A 24138-nucleotide genomic window follows, 5' to 3' on the forward strand; every position below is an offset into this window, starting at 1 on the left:
TTGGTTGCCGCCAAACCACGTCATAGCTCATTACCATAAAGTTGCCCTGGCTTCAACTTTATTCGCCGCCAATGGTCATGCTGCTGCTTGCCACCGAGAGACGCTGGCTCACATGATGAATGACTTCCAGTCACTTTGACGCTCTCGCTGCTCCCGGTGTGAACGTACAGTTAGAGAAAAGGAGACATGAAGAGAAAGAGTCATAGACACAGACAGCAAGACAGAGGAAGCAGGAGAGAGAACCGGGGGAAGCAGGAGAGATTTTTTTCCTGCTACACACTTTCTGATTGGCTAAAGAGGACACCAGGACCTCAGAGCCATTTGTAAAATAAGATTCCTTCCTGTTGTACCACTAGTTCAATGTTTCCTAACAAACATAAGGGAGGGGGAGGGAGAAAGAGAAGGAGAGAAAGAAGTAGAGAATGAGAGGGACAGAACACAGCAGGAAGATGGAGAGAAAGGAGGAAAGTGTCTAAGAGGAAGGAGAAATCGTATGGATCCTGGGACAGTGCGAGGGCCTAGAAAACATTCAGGAGATGAATAAATGAGCAAAGAAAGGCAGTAATCACCTCCCTGTTTCCATGGAGACGTGGTTGACAGGCTGAGTTAAAGGCTCCAGAAATGGAGGCACCTATAGTCAGATAACACACAATAAATCCCAGAGAAAAACACTATTTTCCTACAGTGACTACCCAGCTGGCAGCAAAAATCATGTGCCACACCCTCCTACACATCCAGACAGCAAAGCTGGAAATAAGAGCCAGCTCCTGAGCCAACATGGCCACCCAGCCACCATGGTGGAAACGGGCCCTGTGGAACTTCGGCAGGACAGATGCTCATTTCCACCTGCTCCAAAACATGAGTCAGCAAGCATAGCTCTGGGAGAGCTGTTGGAGGCACCCCTGCTGAAGCAGGCCAGGGCTGTGTCGAACAACGGAGAGTTTACCTCGGATTTTCTTGGACTGATTGAACTGGGTGCTGACCAAACCGCGCAGGCCATAACAGACGGGCTTGTGAGACTTTTCCAGGACACCGGCTTGGATGACTGGGCAACAAAGTTGGTCGCTGTATGCACAGACGGGGCTGCTGTCAACGTTGGTATCTACAACGGTGTTGTACCAAAACTACGACAGCTCGCTGCTGTTGGAGATTCCCTTGTGCACCGCGCACACACTGGAGAACTGCGCAAAATCAGCTGATCGCAACGTTCCCTACTGTGAGACATTTAATCAATGCGTGGTCAAGCTGCTGAAATTTTACTTGCAAAAAGGTGGAGCAAAAAAAACTACTGCATTGAAGAAGCTGTGTAAAGAAAATGGAATCGCCTTTGTGAAACTGGGTAAGTTTCATAATATCAGATGGTCTGCATGGAGGCATGAAACACTGTTAAAGATATCAAGATTGCTGCCAGCCATTAAAATGCAACTAGCTACAAGTGATAACAGTGACTTACAGCATATCTTCACAGAGCGTTTTCAGTGCACACAATGTTTCAAATGCTGATGCAGACAATGACAAGAGAAACCTACTTAGGGGGTTAATTGAAGAATTTGAAACCAGATATGACTCCCTCAAGTCATGTGATAATTTCTTAGTATTTGATCCTTCAACATGGCCTCAGGGTATGCAAGATCTCCACAGTTTTGGAAACACAACAGTTTGCAGCATTCTAAAGAAATATGAGACCATCTTGCAACTTGACAAAGACACCACTGTGACAGAATGGATGCGCTTAAAGCAGGCAGGAAAACGTCTGGGAGCCTCCTCTGTGTATGACTTGGTCCAAATAGTAAATACAAGTAACCCAGATGCTTACTCCAACATCAGCAAGGTGGTTAGGCTGTCTCTTACACTGCCTTTAAGCAGTGCAGCTTGTGAGAGGGGATTCTCACATCTCAACATAATAAAAAACAAGTACAGATCTCGTCTGTCACATGCTCGTCTCTCAGCCTTGATGCACATTCACCTGTCAAAGCAGACCACAGAGACATTTGACCCAAAGCAAGCTGTTGAGCTGTGGATGGAGACAGCTAATCGCAGGCTCAACCAAAGACAAAGAGGTGCATCTGCAGCATCTTCATCATCTACCATGCAGGGAGCTGAAGCAGTGGAGAGTGGGGGCGAAACAGAGGAGGACAGTGGGGGTGACACGGAGGACAGTGGGGGCGACATGGAGGACAGTGAGGAAGATGGCACTTTTTAAGACCACGCTACATAATGAGTGAGTACCAAACTCCATCTCCTGGTACTCACCTGAGTAACTCACTGAAAAAGTTATGTGCAGGGGTGCATATATGCAAACACACATATAAGTGCAAGACGCATAAATACATATACACACACATACACACGAGTGCCCCTACACATGGGAACAACTGTCACGGTTTGCTTCAAACAGGAAGTAGGAACATTGCTTTGACTCAAAAGAAAGTTTATAACTTGACTGCAACCATGTTAATCCCCCTCGTCTCTCTCCTGTCTGGAGTGGCTCTCTGTCTATTCACTTTCCATTCTCGGGGTGTCCCTTATGGAGCTCATACCAAACACAGCTCGCATTTTTAGGACAAGAGTCACTTGAAGGTAAAAATAAGTTTGCAAGAAACATGAAATACATCTTGAAATTGTACATGTGAACACACGTTACACAACACACGCAGCCCTAAACAATGTTCAGCTGGGACAGTTTTAATGAACCCATATTATGCACCTTTGAATGACTGGCAATTTGCCGACAATGCATCAACACACTACAACAAGGCAGCAGCATGAATATGTAGACACAGACCTGTTTAAACCATCTGACGTATCACCAACAGCAGGTAGTGTGTTGAGAACACCTGTTGTGTGTGGACTCCCTGACTGGCTGACTTCTACAGAGTTGTGTGTGATAGTCTAGGACAGTGTTTCTCAACCCTCTCCTGGAGTACCCCCTGCCCTGCATGTTTTAGATCTCTCCCTGCTCCAACACAGCTGATTCAAATGATCAGTTTGTTATTAAGCAGCTTCAGGAGTTCATAACGAGTTGATCATTTGAATCAGCTGTGTTGGAGCAGGGAGAGATCTAAAACATGCAGGGCTGGAGGTACTCCAGGAGAGGGTTGAGAAACACTGGTCTAGGACACCATGACCCTCAACCCCAAATCCAGACCCAGCTACTCACCTCTGAGTGCTTCCTGATGGGGAGTTCCTCACTTTGCGATTGCTGGAATGCATTGACGTAGATCCCAGAGAGGCGGAGGGTAGAGTCAAGTGCTGGTGTGGGCTGGGCATAGGACTGGGTGTGGGCGTGGCCTTGGCACAGGTACTGCTGCTGGGTCTCTCCTTCTTGGCACACTCTCTCTTGCTGAAGTATGCTGTTGCTCTCTCTTCCTGCACCTCCTGCATGCTCTGCCCCAGGAGGCCTCACAGCCTGTGGGCACACTGCACAGGGGACAAACGCAGTGGCAACATTAGTGCAATTCAAAGCCAGTGTAGCCCTCGGTAGCTTGGTGGTGAAGAGGTTCCTGTATTTCAGGCCTCCTTGCCCTCTATCTTCCCCCTCTAACTCACTCAGTGTCAAAATTTACTTTAGTCCAAAAGCCAGTTGGATTTTTCACCAGCCAAAATAATTTATTGCAAATCAAGCTACAGTTTAACTGGATCCTGCTGGATCCCCAGTTTTTATTGTCACCCAGAAAATATTCAGGACAGCTTCCAAGACACTGCAATGATGTAACCAGATGATGTTCCCACATTCCCCCTGTCTGAAAGGGCTTGTTACTGAATCCAGCCAATGAGTGGGAGTGTAAGAACAGCAAATAACGGAGCTAGAGCATAGTGCTGTAGAGGCTGTGGTGTGGGGAACGCCAGCTTTGTATCCTCAAGCAGGACACTTAACCGACATTACTGAAGTGAATATCCAGCTACACAAATGGATAATGTGTAAACTGTAAACTATATAAGTCACCCTGAGTAAAAGTGAACATGCTTACTGTATGCTTACCGAACAGTAAGCATAACAGTAACTAGGATCAGGGGCGTAAGTACCTATTTCTTTAGATACATGTAAAACCCTATTTAGCGCCCTTGTTTAATATTGCAGTGTTTGAATGGAATGCATAACATTTGACGTTCCAGCTACAGTAAACAGGGCTCCTGTGTTGACTCTTGCAGGTCTAAACTACAGTGCCAGGGCTCCTCCCCCTTAGCTGTGGTGTTTTGTTTTTCCCTGTCCATATGCTTTTTGTTTACATTTACTCTTTTGGCAGGCGCTTTTATCCAAAGCGACTTACATAGGTTACAGTTCTTTACAATGTTATCCATTTATACAGCTGGATATTTACTGAGGCAACTGTGGGTTAAGTACCTTGCCCAAGGGTACAGCAGCAGTGTCCCAGCGGGGATTGAACCAGCAACCTTTCGGTTACGAGTCCTGCTCCTTAACCACTATGCTACACTGCCGTTTTCGTTGTGTCCCAGCCCCACCCCGCTCCCCGCCTGGTCTCCGCCCACCTGATTGCCCCATTACCTTCACCTGCCTGCCTGCCCACCTGCATCCCATCTCCTCGTCACCCCAGCCCTATATTTTCCCTGCGTATCTCTGTCTTGCTGCTAGTTCGTTTCAGTGTTTCGACCTGTCTCGTCCCTGCCATAGTTTATTTTTGTTGATTGCCGTTTTTGCTTTTCCTGCCTACATCCCGACCACGATTCTGCCTGCTGCCTGGACTCGATCGCCTGATTACTCGCCTGCCTGGTTCCTGACCCTGTCTGCTCTGATTCCCCGACTTTGGATTTGCCCCCAGACTGCTTCTCTGTGTTTTGAACCCTGCCTGTCTCTGGTCTTACAAACTGCCTGCCATTTTCAATAAACGCCCGGAACCTGAAAATTGTGTGGTCCGCGTTTGTGTCCCAGTCACCCCTGTGACATACAAACTTATGATTCACAATTTCCTGTGTCACAAACATATCCCATATTTAACACTTAAGTGTGGCCCAGTTTTATTTAATTTTCACCAGACAATCCCTTAACTGCCAGCTGTATTTTTACAAAATAGTTACAAGCAACAGTTATAATAGACCTATTTATACACAACAATTGTAACCAATTACAATACTTTTACACACCATTCTTTTGCACTAGACCATCGATCTAAATTTTTTTTGAAGGAGGTCGAACATGCCACTTTGTTTTTATATTATGATATTACTGAGAGATGTGCCAAGCAGTCATTGCCCACTGAAGAGTGGAGGTAATTTTTAATAAATTTCAATTTGCTGAAGAACCTCTCAGCTGAGGCCACTGTCAATGGCATTGTCAAAAATACTTGAAAGGTAGCAGTCAAATTTGGAAAAAAAGTCTAGATTTTTCCTTACTTTTCTGACCTTTCAGAATACGGCTTGCAGAGTAAATTTCTTGTATAATATCCATCCACGTGGATAACATTGTAAAGAACCATAACCTATGCAAGTCGCTTTGGATAAAAGCGTCTGCTAAATGAGTAAATGTAATAAACTTAAGATACATTTGATTTCAATTACCGAGAGTGAGATTACACCTTCCGCTCTTCACCTGCTCTAGAGTCCACTAACATAGCCTCTCTCTGCTGCATCTTCACTTCTGAGAAACCCCAATAGAACTAGCTACCTACCCAAGTATCTAACCAGTTACCTAGCTAGCCACCAGACCTTACCATGGGCAAAACAGTCCAACAAATATTAGGCTACACTAGTTAGCTAGCCAGCTAGATGCCCTCACGAGAATTCGCCAACGGTCATGCTGCTGCTGCTCGCCGCCGATAGACGCTGGCTCACATAGAAAATGAATGACTTCCAGTCGCTTTGACGCTCTCGTCGCTCCCGGTGTGAAAATACGGTGACTCAACATCAGCGTCCTATTATCAGATTTTTATGGATGTTCATGGACACACACCAGTGTTTCCCAAGCATCGACTTTACTTGGGTGGGCCGTCCAGGTATATTAACGGCCGCCAAAGTATATTTGGCGACCCGTTTTACCATTTTTTATTTTTACTTTTTTAATCTGTCCGAGAGAACGACGCCATCCGCAATCGATTATTTTCTACCGCTCATCGCTGACCTTTCCGAGTGTAACCGATGATTTCACAGTGTGACGTACTGGAACATGGGCGGCGCGAAATATAAATTTAAAGATCAATCAAAGTCAAAATGGAGGACTGGAGAAGTTTATACTGTATGACACCACTTCAATGTGGTACCACGACATCGCTAAAAAAAAAAAAAAACAATGCATGGCGCAAAGTTAGCACCGAGATTTGGCTACCTGGTTTGTAGATTCGGCTGTAACAAGTTATAGAACTTTATTTAGCTACATACCCGGCATACTCAGAAGCTTGCTACGTCCCTGCTTATTAGCTAGCTAGTTGTTCTGTCAAAATGCCAAATACAAACGTGAATTTATAGTATTAACGTTACAGAGCTACAAAAAACTCAATAGCTGTGTATTATACCCCTTTTCCACCAACGCGAACTACGTGCTAGTTCTGGGCTTGTGCTAGTGCCAGTTCGGAGTTGCTTCAACTTGCAAACCTTCTAAGAACAGGTTTGCTTTTCCACGGGCAAAGAACTACCATACAGCCACGTCGTTACATCACTGTATACGTCTCCGCTTTCCCGCTAACGCCAAGATAGCAGTGGTGGCTGCCGGTGAGCTGGAAACAGGGGAAGCCCAAACACTACCTTTAAATCATTACTTTCAACCTGTTCCCGTTTATCCTCCTTGATTAACAATAAAACAAATAATTCACAGAATAGTCGATCGCGAGAATAGTGAAAATAATTATGCTCGCAAAACAGCGCAGATTGTCTGTAGTTTGTGCGCTTGCGAAAACTACAACGTGAGATTAATGAACAAGGATGGCATTTATCGATTTAAATTACGTTAAATGCTCATGACACATCACAGCTTTTGTGAGGTCTGTGTTATTGTCCATTGCACTCAACCTAACCTAAAAGTTTATTCTCAGTAATTGAAATCGATTTAATTAAATTTAGCTCCGTTCTGTAATTTGAATTTTGTAACACAAGAAAGCTATAATGCGACACATTTAAGACAAAGCTTTGGGATTAGTTGCCACTTAATTATTCAAATTGCCATCGTTGTTAAACAATCTCATGCTGTAGCTTTCCCAATAGCATAATGTTTAGTGAGCATAGTGTCAGATGTTCATACAAATGTTTGAATAAACTTGCAAACATAAAACTATATCCAGAAAATTATTAACTTATTGTATGACTAAATAGTGAGTGAACAAGTGAGCGATTTCGGACGCAGCCTTCGTCTTCGCAACGCTTCTGCTAAATAAGGTTGCTGGTTTTTAAAATGGCGCTTCTATCTTTTCACTGCAACTTTGCATCGACATTTAGGAAATTACTTTAAAAAGTAAAAGCGGCAGTAAAACTGTATTTCACACTATTATTATAGTTAAACTTTGCAATTAATCCAAGGTTCACATGCGTGCCAAACCGTGGGTGGGGATCCGTACCGACCACCGATCAACTACGGTCCTTTACACCACTAGACACAGCAATGCTCAGAGTATTTCTTCTCCTGTTTTTGAAAATGTTCCGTCTTGAACATTTTCTAGCGTACACTCATTGTGAAAAAGCCTAAACATTAACGCTATCAAGAGCTCTCTAGCTAGCTAGCTGCAAGTAAACAAATAGACTGGAAGTAACCGAGCAGTATTATTTTGAATCGGAAGTACGTCACAAAGCCCAGTGCATGTAGCGAATTGTTCTGACTTTGGGGGAATTGTTTCTGAGGGGAGGGGAGGGGAGGGGAGGGGTGGGGGTGGGGGTGGGGGGTTGGATCTGTGAAATAGAAATATTCAATAAATCAAAATATTGTGTTAAAGGTCACACGTATTTGTTGTTTGTCACATGTAGTAGACCATTTTTCTGCGGGCAGGCAATGCCGGCCCTTTCCGCCGGCTACCACCACAAGTATATTTCAGATCTGTGGGAAACACTGCACACATTGCCACTACTGAGAAAATCACTGTAGCAAAGTTGAAAATCTATACCAAATAACTGCTGTGACATGATTAAGGTCAGCTCCACTCATCCACAAGGACCCTACCCAAAACAAAGCTGACTGAATATGGCATGTATAAGCACACAGCAGGTGTGCTACATCTAGGCTGCCAGCAGCACTCTGTTTGACCTCTGCAGAATGAGAACAGAAGCACATCAACTATTCCATGGGAAAAGCCTGTCTAAACAAACAGGCTTTTCCCAAAATACACTTTTTCACTTTCCACTGATGATGTACTCATAAAACAAAAAATCAATTACACTCACTGAGCACTTTATTAGGAACACTATACTAATACTGGGGAGGGCCTCCCTTTGCTCTCAAAACAGCCTCAATTCTTCAAGGCATGGATTCCACAAGATGTGGAAACATTCCTTTGAGAATCAGGTCCATGTTGACATGATTGTATCACGCAATTTCTGCAGATTTGTCACCTGCACATTCATGCTTCGAATCTCCCATTCTACCACGTCCCAAAGGTGTTCTACTGGAATCAGATCCGGTGACTGCAAAGGCCACTGAAGAACACTGAACTCACTGTCATGTTCATGAAACCAGTTTGAGACAACTTTTGCTTTGTGACATGGTGCATTATCATGCTGGAAGTAGCCATTAGAAGATGGGTAAATTGTGGCCATGAAGAGATGCACATGGTCAGCAACAGTACTCAAATAGGATGTGGCATTCAAGCGATGATTGATTGGTATTAACGGGCCCAAAGTGTGCCAAGAAAACATTCCCCACACCACCGCCACCAGCCTGGACTGTTGACACAAGGCAGGTTGGGTCCATGAATTTATGCTGCTGGTGGCAAATTCTGACCCTATCATCTGTGTGCCTCAGCAGAAATCGAGATTCATCAGACCAGTCTACATTTTTCCAGTCTTCAACTGTCAAGTTTTGGTGAGCCTGTGCCCGCTGCAGCCTCAGCTTTCTGTTCTTGGCTGACAGAAGTGGAACCCGACATGGTCTTCTGCTGTTGTAGCCCATCCACCTCAAGGTTCGACGTGTTGTGCATTCTGAGATGCTTTTCTGCTCACCACAATTGTACAGAGTGGTTATCTGAGTTACTGTAGCCTTTCTGTCAGCCAGTCTGGCCATTCTTCGTTGACCTCTCTCATCAACAAAGCGCAGAACTGCTGCTCATTGGATGTTTTTTGTTTTTGGCACCATTCTCAGTAAACTCTAGAGACTGCTGTGCGTGAAAATCCCAGGAGATCAGCAGTTACAGAAATACTCAAACCAGCCCGTCTGGCACCAACAATCATGCCACAGTCGAAATCACTGAGATCGCATTTTTTCCCCATTCTGATGGTTGATGTGAACATTAACTGAAGCTCCATATCTGCATGATTTTATGCATTGCACTGCTGCTAGACAAGTGGCTGATTAGATAATTGCATGAATACGTAGGTATACAGGTGTTCCTAATAAAGTGCTCAGTGAGTGTATAAAACCAATGCTAACCAGTAATATAGACTATTTTTAGACCCAACATAACTCACAGCATCAAATTATTACTAAGAGAAGCAAAATGCTGCTAGCTTGGGCCTTACTACTGACCCCAATCAGTTGTGGTAAGGGGGAGACCCACACAGAACACACCCGCCAGTTCTACTGGGAAATCCTGAAAAATAAGAAGTCAAACATGTGACATTGGTTAGATAAAATCATCTGACCATCCAAATTCATTTTTACAACAGTCAGCTCTAAATTACAGATGAGGCAATTTGCGCATTCTTGTATTTTCTATGTATTTGTCCACACCATCTTGAAACGCACATGTCTGAAATTCCCAGCTGCAACTGCCCTGCTACATGACCCTCTTTTTCACCAGCTGCGCAACCTTTACTATACGAATTGTCATATTGCCTCTACACTTAAGGGGCTTTGGACTTGAAATGAAGGGAAAATATAACTTCACAATCAGCAACAAGTGGCCCGAACAACACTGAGAATCTCTCTTTCCACATAAGCTGAATAGGGCTCTACCCACGCATTATAACATTATAACCCTCACACAATATCAGCTGATTAAGGTTCTAACCCTGTATACCACAAAAAGAAGTCCCAGAAGTAAAGACTATTCAGAAGCAAATATCACTGTACCAGTTTCAGAGTTTCAATTATTTCCACTGGCAAATATCTAACAAACCAAACCACTGTAACCTACCGAAGCTACTGTTCAAAAACTACTGTCTAAGAGACTGTAATCTTTAGATTTAAAGAAATAATCATTTACACATTTCATGTGAATACCCTACTAGCTAAAAAATAGAAATCCATTTCCCAAGCACCTTAAGGGACTCCAGTTTGTGTAAATACCCATAAAATCAGGGGTGCACATAAAGTGCATGTTTGCAGATGAGCGTAATTCCAATAGATTTTTGGTTTATCACTTACTTTCACTTAAGAAAACACAGAGCAACTATCCATAAACAAAATGGACTTCATCAATTCTCATAGTTACTGTTTGGCTCCAGAATGTAACTCACTATAAGCAGCATTTTAAATTCTATATTCTCCACAATTAGTAGAAAGGCTACAGCCCCACAACCCTTTTCAGTCAATGTCAATTTAGGGCAGATCCTCATGCTATACTGCAAAGAGGAGGCCTCAAACCATGGAAGGCATCTTATGAGTAGATCCTGGTCTGGGAAAAACTGGACCAACATCCCACAGAATCATGTAAACCTGGAATGTGGTGAATACTTCCAGAGGCACTATGAAACTACAGTGACATTAATTCCCCTAATGTATACCACAGAAAGCCTAATTTTAAACCTGAGGAATAGTCTTCCATGTCTGAGCTGAGGCATAATGACAGTGATAGCAAGACTATGGTGTGTGTGTGTGTGTCTGTACTAGCTCAGTGAAGACAGGACTGTGTGTGTGTGTGTGTGTGTGTGTGTGTGGACTAGCCTGGCAGGTGCTTCCTCTCCTCATGGAGCCAGCCAAGTATCTTCAGCAGAGGAGCATCTTCTTACTATAAACTTGGCATCCGAGAAGCAGAGGTTACCATCAATTTTACCTGTCCCTTCATTCACTTGAACAAGCCACTAATTAGCATTAAAGCTGATACCGCAGAGCTTGGAGTACACACACAAAGAAAGAAACGGACATCTGATTTCTTTTTATTGTCATTAATTTGCATGAAATGCCACTCATATTTTCCATTCAGTTTGAAGTGAGGAAGAAATAAAGGCAGCAAACAGGCTAATGAAGCACTCTGTCAAGCCAGTGCTTCACACCCAATATAAATATTAACAACCTCCATCCAAACAGGAGACGAAAACTATTCATCATCTCAAATACAGAGCGTTGCAAGGAGACTTCATTTTATCAAGCAGGATTCATCTTGCTGCGAGAGAGAGCAGATTATGAAAACATTGCAGTTCTGCAGTAACCCGCTGCCACCCATCGCATGCCTGCCCTGGAGAGAGGCAGCACAAGGGCACACTCGCCATGGCGATGGCAGAGGTATCCGAATCAGAGTGACTTGGAACACAATGGCCGGGAAGGGTGATATCAACATGCATACACACCCGCATGCACATGCCTCAAAATTCACAGAAATACAGTAAACCACATCCAAATATATTTTAAACATGTTTTTACTCCACATTCCCCCAGAAGTAAAAGTAACAACTTCAAGGTGTTGTTGATAAATTTCAGATTCAAAATATACCTGTAATAAGAAGTCATTTCAGTTAGATTGGGTTAGCTGCGTCCATGCACTGTCAAGTGAAATGAAGGTGCATCCTATGGTGTAAAACACTGTTTCCTCAAGATGTTCCCACATCCCAAGATGATAATGTCCCCATCCACACCACTAAATGGATCCAATGAATGCCTGGATGAAGACTTTTGAAGCACTTTTTGATGCATTTGAAGGCCTCTCCAGTCACCAGATCATCATTAAACCTTTATGGGAAGTTCTGGAATGTAGAGTGCAGAGTAGATTTACACCTCCATCATCTTAAAGCACCAGTGGCTTTCTTTCTTGAAGAATGACCCAATATACCACTAGAAACAGTTCAAAATTTGTATGACAGGACTGAAGATGTTCGAAAAGCAAAGGGCAATTGCTTATTAGTTAATTAATATTCATATACTGTTTGGTGTTTCCATTATTGTGCCTACCTCTTGTATGCTGTATGCTTAAGTATTAAAAAGGCCCAAAAGTAATGCATCAAAGAAACATCACAAGCAATTAACTGTCAGTATGGAACATTTTAGTTTTATTATATTTTTCTATGCTCTTTGCAAGATATTTTTCTCCAATTATTTTTGACTGATTATTCAAAATAAAAAATACTTTGGATTTTTTAAATAACAAACATTTAAAAAGGACTTGCAATTAGAGATGAAATGGTATGAAAATTTAATATCACGATTATAGTGACCAAAAGTATCTCGGTTATCAGTATTATCGCAGTATTGTTAAAATGTGCTGAAAATGTTCAAGAAGTACTGATACACAAACTGAAATCATTTCACCAAGTTTTATATTCAAAACTACAAATATAATTAGCAGCACTATGCACTTTTTGTTTGCATAAACATTAAAATAATAACATAGCCAATACAAACATATGTAAACATATGAAAACCATATCAAATGTGCATTAACATTAAAGGTGGCACCATGTGGCCATGAGAGGTAACTGCACTTTGTGCATATTGCAGATAAGAAAACAGTATATAACATGAGTTTCTCAAAGCGTGGGAATGTTTTAATGATAATTAAAATTTGAAACGGTCAAACTAACCGGGAATACTAAACGGTCATACTAACTGGGAATTTTACCGCGGTTTACCGTGAAACCGGTAACCATTTTATCCCTACTTGCAATAATATGTATCAGTAAGGGCATATTATTCCAAATTCAAAAGTGATAAAATCATGGAATTAAATGTATATGATCCTCCCCAACTCACAAACATCTATGAAATGTATATTTGTCAGTCAGTCTTCCTGTATAAGGAAAAGGCCCAGGAAACGTAATCAACCCCAGAAAGGAGAGTGAGTTTAATTGCTGTAGACACTGTACATACACATAGGCATAAATTAAAACCATTCAGAACCAATTAACATGATAGCAGAAGACAGGGTCAACAGCGTGTCATGCTCACAGTCTCATTAGCACAACGTATGGCCAACCGAGCCAGAGAGAGCCACAAACCCCTTTCCTCACTCCCTGACTGACACACACACACACACACGCACATTCACACTGGTCTCCTCTTCTAGACCTCCGGTTTATGGCTGCTAGCTGGAAAAGGCCCACTGATTGACGAGGTGTATTAAGCAAATCCCATTCAGACGTAAAGCTCTTCAGGGCTAAACTCTCTCCCTTATTCTCTATCTCTCTCCTCTCTTTTCCAAATTTATACACATCAGTACACACATTAGCACATATATACAGGGTTGAGAGAAAGTTTGTGAACCCTTTGGAATCACCTGGATTCCTGCATGAATTGTTCCTAAAATGTGATCTGATCATGTCAGACAAAATAATAAGTAAATAACTAAATATAAAAAATAAAAATAAAACTAAATAAAAAGTAAATAACGCTTAGATAATTGTTCTTTTTCATGTCTTTATTGGACACATCATTTAAACCCAGTCAATCCCAGTCTAGGCTGGAAAAAGTACCTTTACATTTAATAATTGGTGGAACCTTCTGTAGGAGCAATAACCTGAATCAAACATTTTCTATAGCTGCTGATCAGACGAGTACAACTGTAAGAGGCATTTTGGACCATTCCTCCTTACAGAACTGTTTCAGTTCATTAATGTTTTGGGGCTGTCTTCCATGAACAGCTCACTTTAGGTCATGCCACAGCATTTCAATAGGGTTAAGGTCAAAACTTGGCCATTCCAAAATGTGAATTTTCCTCTGTTAATAATTTCCTATGTTGAATAACCCAACTTCTATCAAGCTTCAGAGATAATTACCCTAATATTCTCCCACAGAATTTTCTGATACAATTTGGAATTCATTGCTCCTTCAATGACTCCAAGCTGCCCTGAGGTAGCAAAGCAGTCCCAAAGATGCTCCCCCCATCGTGCTTCATGATTGGGATGAGCTTTTGGTGTTGGTATGCAGTGATTTGCTTCCTTCACACATAGCAATATATCTTTTTTGCCAAAAAGCTCAACGTTTGCCTCACAGAAGATTGTCCCAGTAGCATTGGTCTTTGGCAAACTTGAAGGGCAGCAATGTTTTTTTTTTGACAGCAGTGGTTTCCTCCATGGTATCCCTCATGAACACCCCTCTTGTTCAGTGTTTTTCTTATTGTGGACTCATGAACACAGCTGTTAGCAAGTTCAAGAGATGCCTGCAGATACTTACCTGTTACCCCAGGGTTCTTTGTCTCCTCTTTGAGCATTGTAAAGAGCACTCCTGCAGTGATTTTACAGGACTCCCACTCCCACAGGGAGAGTACCAATGATACTGAATTTCTTTCATATGTGCTCTAACTGCCTTACTGTGGATTGATGGAGGCCCAAGTCTTCAGCAATGCTTTTATAGCCCTTTCCAGCCTTATGAAAAACTCTTCTTCTGAGGTTCTCTGAAATCCCTTTTGATGTAATGTTTTACTTCAACAAATCTCTTGTGAAGAGCAGACTCTATTGCTAACCAAATTTCATTGCATTGTTTTAACAGGGCAGGGCATTACATCACATTATTGGCATTTAGCAGACACTCTTATCCAAAGTGACTTACATAGGTTACAATTGCTTACATGTTACCCATTTATTAAGCTGGATATTTATTTTGTGGCAATTCTGGTTTAAGTACCTTGCCCAAGGGTACAACAGCAGTGCCCCAGGGGGGAAACGAACCATCAACCTTTCGGTTACGAGTCCTGATTCCTTACCACTATGCTACACTGATGCCCCAGTAAGTTAGATAGATAGAGCATATCTAACCCGTACTTGAATGTCATCTCATTGATTGGAACATCTGACCTCAATTATCCCCTTCCATAGATGTCATTATTCTAGAGGTTCATATGCATTTTCCAGCCTAGATGGTGACAGTTATACCATGTGTTCAGAGTATAATTGTTCATGTGTTCTTTATTTAATCAGATTATGTGTATCTATTATTATGACTTAGAATGAAGATCAGACCACATTTTAGGAGCAGTTAATGCAGGAATTCATGTAACTCCAAAGGGTTACCACACTTTTTCTTGTTGTACATACATCCTTACACTTTCACATGCACAGAAGCACAAACACACATGCACACACACAGAAACACATGGATACCGTCACTAGCACCATCAGCCCAAGACTAGCAGTGTGCAGTGTTCTGAATATATCACTTGAGGAATACCTCTTAGGAGCATCACAACGAAATGGAAGAAGAAGCTGGGTGAGAAGCCAGCGAGCTCCACATGTAACAGACCCTTCAGGCCCTTTAATCTCCCAATATCAGCATCCCCTCCTGTCTGTCCACAGAGTAACACACACTCTACTCTCCACCTATCTCTCATCAGTCTAGACTGCCATTCATTGGCACAGCCTTTTTAGTTAGGGAGTGCAATGAAACCAGGGAAAAACAATGTACTTAAAGCTTATGGTAGCCTGATCAGCATAACTGTGGAAACACCCTAATACAGTTGTTTTTTGTTGTTGTCCATCCATGAATTCCTTTTTGTTACCTGAAACAATGATGAATGACTTGGTTACAATGTCACAACAAATTCACCAAACAATGGGGGAAAAAGAAAAAAAACAAGGAAAACTGAAAAGCACTGGCCAGAGCAATACAAGTCTTGACCACTTTGAACAAAATATCATGTCAAAAACGACGACAACAGCAGTTACACTCTGCAGATGGGCTGTCCCGAATATCATTTTTAGGGCTCCGGAGCTTCGGTAGTAATCAACAGCGAATATTCAAGCTTCAGGGGTGGGTGGGGGGGGGGGGGTGCTGAGCATGACTCGGGAAGGACTCAGCCAGACATTTCTCTGTTCTCGGCTGAGATGGACGGCATAGCGCAAGTCATTCAGTTTAATTAAAGGCATTAATTTTTAAGGATTCTGTTATTCTACAGTATTTTTGTTTGTACTGTTATTTGTTAATTTTAAAAAAATTGCGTGATGGCGGCGTGTGCAGACGCAGTGGCTCGGCTCTCTCACTTTTCTCTCTCAATTCCCTTAGTTAGTAATTTAGTTAGTCTATCTTCAATCAGTAAAGTAGTAGCCTTTCACAAACACGATCGATCCCAGTTAATTTTCATCAGAGATCACCACACAGCTTCCAGATTTGATGCAACCTTCACTCAGGCGCGGAGGGAGAGGAAACAGAAGCGGGGGAAGTGAGCCCGGCTACATGCCAGGCTAAAGTCTAACCCGTATAGACCAGCGCTACCGAGCCTGTTTCTCATCAACTCCAGGTCCCTCACCAACAAGATGGATGAGATCAGAGTGAGAATTATGCCTCACTGTGTGACGATCATCACAGAAACCTGGCTGAATCACAATGTTTCGGTCACTGCTATCGAGGTAGCAGACTGCTCGGTTTACAGAGTGGACCGCACAAGGGACTCCGGGAAGAGCAGAGGAGGAAGACTGTGTGTTTACGTAAACAACAGCTGGTGCACAGCCGCGGACATGGTGGATAAATACTGCTGCCCACATTTGGACCTTATAACAGTAAGGTGCAGACCGTTCTTTCTCCCGAGGGAATTCATGACAATAATAATCATGGCAGTATAAATCCCCCCACAAGCTAAGGACAAGTTAGTGTTGGATAAGCTACATGACGGCATTAACAAACAGCTTATGGCGCATCCAGACGGTGTGATCATTGTAGCAGGGGACTTCAATCACATGGATCTCAAACTGGTTATGCCCAAAGTCCATAAAAATGTGAATTTCCCAACAAGAGAGCACAACATTCTGGACCAAGTCTACACAAACATCCCAGCAGCATTTAAAGCAACCCCATCTCCCACATCTAGGACAATCAGGTCATATTCCCTAACTCTGACCTCAGCTTACAAACCACAGATCTGCTGAGCAAAAACCGGCTATCAGGACAGTACAAGTGTGGTCCTGAGGAAGCCACGTCAATGCTTCAAGACTGCTTTGTTAACATGGACTGGGATTTTTTTTTGCAGATGGAACAGACCTTGAGGAATATGCTGGATCAGTCCTAGGATACATTCAACTTTTGCACAGAAAATGTGTTAACACAAAAGAGAATAAAGGTGTTTCCGAACCAAAGCCGGTGGATAAACAGCAATATGAAGGCATTACTCAAGGAGCGGTGACGCAAGCTTTCAGGTCAGGTGACAAACAATCCTACAGTGAAGCACGGGGAACACTCCAAAAGAGGCATCAGGGAAGCAAAGCGCAAATACAAACAGTGCGTTGAGGATCAATTTTACGATAACAACCCCCACCAGCTGTGGAACAGCATCAAGGCACTGACGGATTACAAAACCAACAATCTGCTGCCCAGTGATGACGCCACACTGCCTGATGTCCTGAACCAGTTCTTTGCCCGTTCCAACACCCAGAGAGGAGGGTCTGTTCCATGCATCAACCCACCTACCGGAGAGTCAACACTGGTTCTACAGCACCACCAGGTGAGGACCACCCTGAGGATGGTTAATGCAAGCAAGGTGGCGGGCCCAGATGGAGTGCCCTGCCGGGTACTGAAAGCATGTGCCGATCAGCTTAGCTTACAGAGGTGTTTACCAAGATATTCAATCTCTCATTACAACAAGCTGCTGTTCCAACATGCCTTACATCCTCCACCATCATTCCAGTGCCCAAAAAACAATCTGTGAAGTGTCTGAATGACTATTGCCCAGTGGCGATAACAACCATAGCCATGAAGTGCTTTGAGAAAATCGTGCTTTTCACACATCAGAACCATCATCCCACCTGATCTGGATAAGCACCAGTTTTCCATTAGCACCAGGACGCCATTATAACATTTCTCCACACCGCTCTGACACACTTAGAGGAACCCAACAGTTATGTAAGGATGCTATTCATGGACTTTAGCTTTGCATTCAATACCGTCATCCCCCACAAACTGGTCAGCAAACTGAACAACCTGGGCCTGGGTTCCTCGCTGTGTACATGGGTCATGGACTTCCTCACGGACCGACCACAGCAAGTCAGGATTGGTAAAGACATCTCCTCCACCCTCATCCTAAACACAGGAACCCCACAGGGCTGTGTGCTGAGCCCTATGCTCTTCACACTCTTCACCCACAACTGCACCCCCCCATGCACACCTCCAACTCCATAATTAAATTCACGGACGCACACACAATAGTTGGGCTGTTTTCAGACAATGAGGAGACGGCCTACAGGTGTGAGATCTGGCTGTAAGATCTGTGAGAACATCTGGCTGTAAGGATAATAACCTGGCCCTTAACACCTCAAGGACAAAGGAGATGATCATTGACTTCAGGAGAACAAAGGAGAGCGTTCACCCCCCCTCCACATACATGGAAGAAGCAGTGCAAAGCATGGAAAGCCTAAGCTGGACGTGGACCACCAACACTTCACACCTGATCAAAAAAGGCCCAACAAAGGCTCTTCTTCCTCAGGAAGCTGAAACAGGCCCAGCTCCCACAGAAACTGCTGCTAAATTTTTACAGGAGCACCATCGAGAGCATCCTGACTAACTGCATCACGGTGTGGTATGCCAGCTGCACAGTTGCTGAGCGAAAGGACGTGCATCGTGTGGTGAAGGTGGCCCAGTACATTGTTGAGATGGAGCTCCCAAAACTGGACACCATCTACACCAGCCGACTGAAAAAGAAGGCGTAGCAGCCACAGGGACGGCTGGTATAAATGGGCTAACAGGCTAAGCCCTCCCCTATCTTTTACAATAAAGATGACAAAATTATTGATATAAAACCTTAGAACAGATTTTTTTTTTTAAAAATTGTGGAACCCTAGAGCGGTAAACAGTACCAAATAGTCACAAGAAAAACATAGGATATATCTAAATGGGCTTATTTTTTACAGCCCAAACACAGTGGCATCAGCTTCCATTCATCTTCTGTGTCAAGTGAGAGACATTTGTCGTGGCACGCCCCCTTGATTTGCTGGTGATTTGGGCTAAATTTGTTCAGCCCAGTAACCGGTCACGTGCCGGTTAATTTGAATGCCGTTTTCCATCAGAAACTATTGAGAAGTATCTGAGAAAGTCCGGTGAAACTAGATCATTTACTGTATCAGACTATATATTTGTCATCTAGAACACAAGTAACTGACGTCTATTGACTGTTTCGCACATTTCTTCTAATAATCACATGATCACGGCAAAAGTAGAGTGGCTAAAAAATGAGTGACTTTTAATAGGTAGCTAGTTAATAGCTGACATTAGCTATCACTAGCTCTCTAGCAAGATAACCTTTTCACTATTTGTCAACCAATGTTTGCTAGCTAGTATTGTAAATAGCTATCAGTCAATCTAATATAGTATTGAAGGCTAATTTTGTTGGTTAAAATAAGAGGTGATTTTGGACCTATCCCTCAAAGCTTTTAAAAACGGTAGCTAAATGACGGGAAATACTCCATTAAATGAATCCCCAACTGTTCTTCAAATTTGGCTTATCAATCTAGCAAGTTAAACATTAAAAAATCAGAATGATTTGACTTTTTATGTTGTTGCTGGATATTTTTTGTTTGGATTATATCTCAAATAACAGCCAACGCTGCTTGTGACTAGCCACTATTAGGAACTATTCGAGCCTTTGGGACTTCCTCCAAAAATCACCGGACTTCAATGACATAGTGATTAACCTGTTTGCATCCCAGAAAGGCTGTTGATGTGGGCTTCTCTTCAAATAAGGTAGGCCCAAGCCTATAGACCTCTTAAAAGACCATCACACATGGCTTCCATTGTTTCTGAGTCAAATTAAACAATTTGCAGCCATTTAGTCTAGTAGTTTCATGTATACAGAGCAAAGAGGTCAAAAGTTAAGGCCTATTAAAGCTGCACATTTTTCACTTTGTACTGTAGCACCAACATTGGGACAAATCATTGGGACAAATGAACTGATTTTCATATGAATGCCTATTAGACACATCCTAAACAATCCTACAAAGTTTCATGATATGTCATAGCAAAGCTACTTCAAAGGCTGCTAAAAGGTGCACACACTTTTAGGGCAGAGGTCTACAGGAGTTGCGGTATGTTTGGTTGTGGAAGTTGTGAGTTGAATTAAATTAACTTTGATTATAAATTAATTCTGAAAGTAGCTTGTAAAAGATAGTGAATAATCAATCCAATATGTATGTTTAAAGACAAATAATGCACCATTACATGTAATTATTTTGTTAAAAGGAAGTGTGATTACAGGTCAAAGGGTAATGCTCAATAGGAAGTGAGATTTCTCAGAGTTGATCGTGTCGTCATTGAGGTAGGTGGTAGTTCATACGTACATGTTCACCACAATAATTATATGTGGATGATGGTTCCCCAAAGTGTGATATTACCCTAAAAATAGTAATAAGATTAGAAAAAGTCTATGAGTTTTTGTCAAAGTAGGGCCAACTTTCATGTTGTTTGGTTCAAATAAAACAGATCCATCATTGAATTGAAGTTGATGGAAACAAGATGGCTTCTGTTGCTTAGCTAGGATAAAGAAATCGGTAGCTACCTTATTAGCTAGTTGCTAACCGCTAGTAAGCCAGGTTATGCATTAGCAAATGATCATTGATCATATATAAAGACACAACACCAACTTTGATGACGTGGTGTTCAGTTATTTTAAAAACACAGGGTTTTTGTTGTTTTTTTCCATTTCCTGAAAAGTAAGGGTTTTGGATATACAAGGTTTCCGCCCGACAAGGACGATATCTAAGTATGTAGCCCGGTGCTAGCTATGTGCTATAGTTAATAAAATGCATGCAAGCCTGGGTGTGAATAATTGTGACTTTTGATATAATTGTAGGTGTATGACGTAAATTAGCTGTCTCTCCCGTTAACCTTGCATTTTATTTGACAGTGTTTTACTGTTCCTGATAGGGTTTTTAATTGTATTAAAATTGTTTGATTTTACTCTTCTGCTTTTGATTGACAGTGCAGATTGAAGAGTAGAATAAGGTATGCATTTTATTAATTGTTCTTTATGATATAGTTTACTAATGCTATTAATGTGGACATGAAATGGTCATCAAGTTCAACACTGCCTATAACATAGTTATGCTTTCCTTTATTTGATAACATTTTTGTTATGTTTTCTGTTAAAATGTTAAAATTATATAATAGAAGATGACCTGTTTCGTCAGCCACTGCTTGTGGCAGAGAAACTTAATGTTCAGATTAAAATATTTTGCAAGTCTCGAGTCACTGTCAATCTTTACATCAATGCCAAACTAGGGTATGACAACTATTCATCAGCATGCAAGGTCACTGATTAATACCATGCTGTACCCAAAAAAAAAGGGTGTGACCAAATCACATGCTGTTGTGATCAACTGAGAGAGTAATAATAGTGAATAATAGTAATAGTGAATAGTGTTGCTCTAAATTTTGGATAATGCATACCCAATGAAAAAAACACAGAAGTTTATGTCCTTGGACATCGTAACATGTAGTGTAAATATTGAGACCTTAGCATATCTCTTGTTTTTTAGATGCCCTGCAAGCAAGCCAAGTGGAGGTCTGAGGCCATGAAGAGGAGGTGGGCCAACTGCCCACCCCATACCACTGACTGTGACGACGTTACGCCCTCCTCATTCAAAAAAGGCTCTGACTGACGGAGTTAAACCTCTCCCTTATCAAAAGGTGGCTTTGAACATGACTGACCAGGTTAACCTCCTCAAAAGGTGGACAAGGTTCTGCATCCTCTGAAGCAAAATGCAGACTCTGGTCATGGATCTGGTCATGTATCTGGTTATGTCTCTTGAAACTTGAATACTCTTGAGAACTCTGGCAGACCCCCACAGTTTATAAACAGTGAAAACTGTCTATAAACTACTGTCACAAAGCACAGCCACTGATTTTCCCCATGTCTGTTACATACAAGGGTCCTTTGATCAATCTGATCCACAGTTTGCGCAGTATGCTGGTAAGCAGTGTATTCCCAACAGTCTAACTGCAACAGAAATGAGTGCACTGAAAAATGTTTTGACATGGACAACTGAAGACCTGGATGAGATTTTATTGCATGGCACTGAGCTGTATGGTTGCATGAATACAGCGGGCACCATAAGAGATCAAAGGTATGGATATGTTGCTGTAAGTGAATTGCCAAGAAAACATACTTTATTATGAAACTTTTATGACCTAGTGTATGGTGATTCTTGTACTGGTGTCATTGACATCTCTGAATATGAAGAAGCATTGCAGAATGTACTGATGACATTGTATGAAGCAATTCAAATGGTGTTTTTGGAGTTTGATGCATGTTTGTTAACCTTACATGATAACACCTGTGCACTTGTCCGACAGAGTGGTTGGTATGCAGTGATTGACTCCCATAGACGCAGCAGTGCAGGTCTTGATGGAAGTGGTGCAAGTGTTGTGACATACCATGATAGCATTAACAAGCTGTACACGCACATTTGTAACCTAGCACAGTCATTGCATGCAGTTGGTAAGCAGTTTGAGGTGACAGGAGTCAATATAGTTGTGACAGATGTCACAGAGCAGCAAACCCTTGAACATGAGCCCTGTCCCAGCACAAGTTCCTCTAATAGTCGTCCACTCTGTAGTGAAGTGCTGAAAGGTAAACATGTCATCGCTGAGGACAATAGGGATTCCATGAAAAATGCTTCTCTTATCGGTGTTAATGTACCATCAAATAGAACAGAACAACATAATGAAAATGGTGCATGTCCCGGCCCAAAAAACAAACAACTGTACAGTGGAATGTTACAAGGGAAATACAAATATGGTAGTGAGAGCTGTGTGATTAATAATATAACTATTGAAGCTAAGAAAATTGAGCACCTAAACAGCGATACTATAGGTATTAAGAGTTCAAGTCTTGTCAATGAGAGCAATGATTTAATAGTGTCTAAACATAACACTGATGAAGTGATGTTGGTGAATGAATCTGGGAGCACATCTTTCCTGTTCTCACCTTTGACAGTCCAGCAGCAGAAAAGACTTTGTTCAAAGCTGAATATTGTACACTATGCAAACAATTATGTTGACACCATTGAAGCAATTCCAGTGTGAAACAAAGGCTATTGTGGGTGATGGTAACTGCTTTTTCAGAGCTGTGCCATTTGCAATCAGTGGAAGAGAAAATGATCACAGAAAAATCAGACGTGCCGTGGTTAAGCAGATGGAGAAAAATGCATCCAAGTACATACAACACCTCAGACATGACTGTTCTTCTGTTGACAATTATGTGAACACATCATGAATGAAGTATGTTGGAACATGGGCAACTGAGGTGGAAATACAGGCAGCTGCAGATCTACTTGGTGTACATATTTTTACATACAGTTGTAACAGGTGGTTGAAATATTCTACATCCAGTTCTGTTACATCACACAGGTAGAGCAGTGATGAAAGAGGTATTTACCTGAAGCACTGCAATGAGTGTCATCATGAAGTCGTGACGTGTCAAAAGGAGAGATGTTGAGGTTTGTGCTAATCTGTGCAGTAAATCACAGCAATATGCAATGCCTTACCATGCTGTATCTAGCCGACGTAAACTTGAAAGACAAAAGAGACAATATGAAACAAGTACAGATTTTCGAAATGAAAAAGTCCAGAAGGGAGTTAAAAGATACCATGAGGACGGACATTACAAAGAATCTTTGAAAAAGGCTGACATTTTAAAATATGCTAATGATGAACAATACAGAGCAAATATCAAAAAACACAGTGTTAATAAATATGCCACTAAGGTCAGAGAGCACAGTGTTATGAAATAGGCCACTAATGACCAACACAGAGCAAATGTAATTAAGGAAAAAATATTACGAAATACGCTACTGATGAACAGTACAGAGCAAATGTCAAAAAACACAGCATTATGAAATTTGCCACTGACGCCCAACACAGAGCAAAGGTCAGAGAGCACAGTATTGTTAAATATGCCACTGACGACCAACACAGAGCAACTG

General features: G+C 42.0%; 1 protein-coding gene across 2 annotated transcripts in view; it reads right to left on the reverse strand.

The window, feature by feature from the left end:
* LOC118788727 (B-cell CLL/lymphoma 9 protein-like) overlaps positions 1 to 24138 on the reverse strand; it is a 136441-nt gene that overhangs the window by 24073 nt on the left and 88230 nt on the right. For both annotated transcript variants that reach the window (XM_036544759.1, XM_036544758.1), the window contains exon 4: positions 3161 to 3420. In XM_036544759.1, coding sequence (XP_036400652.1) covers positions 3161 to 3384 — 224 coding nt within the window. In that variant the 5' untranslated portion in view covers positions 3385 to 3420. The remainder of the gene's footprint in view (positions 1 to 3160; positions 3421 to 24138) is intronic.

Source organism: Megalops cyprinoides, chromosome 14 (assembly GCF_013368585.1).
Source record: "Megalops cyprinoides isolate fMegCyp1 chromosome 14, fMegCyp1.pri, whole genome shotgun sequence".
NCBI lineage: Eukaryota > Metazoa > Chordata > Actinopteri > Elopiformes > Megalopidae > Megalops > Megalops cyprinoides.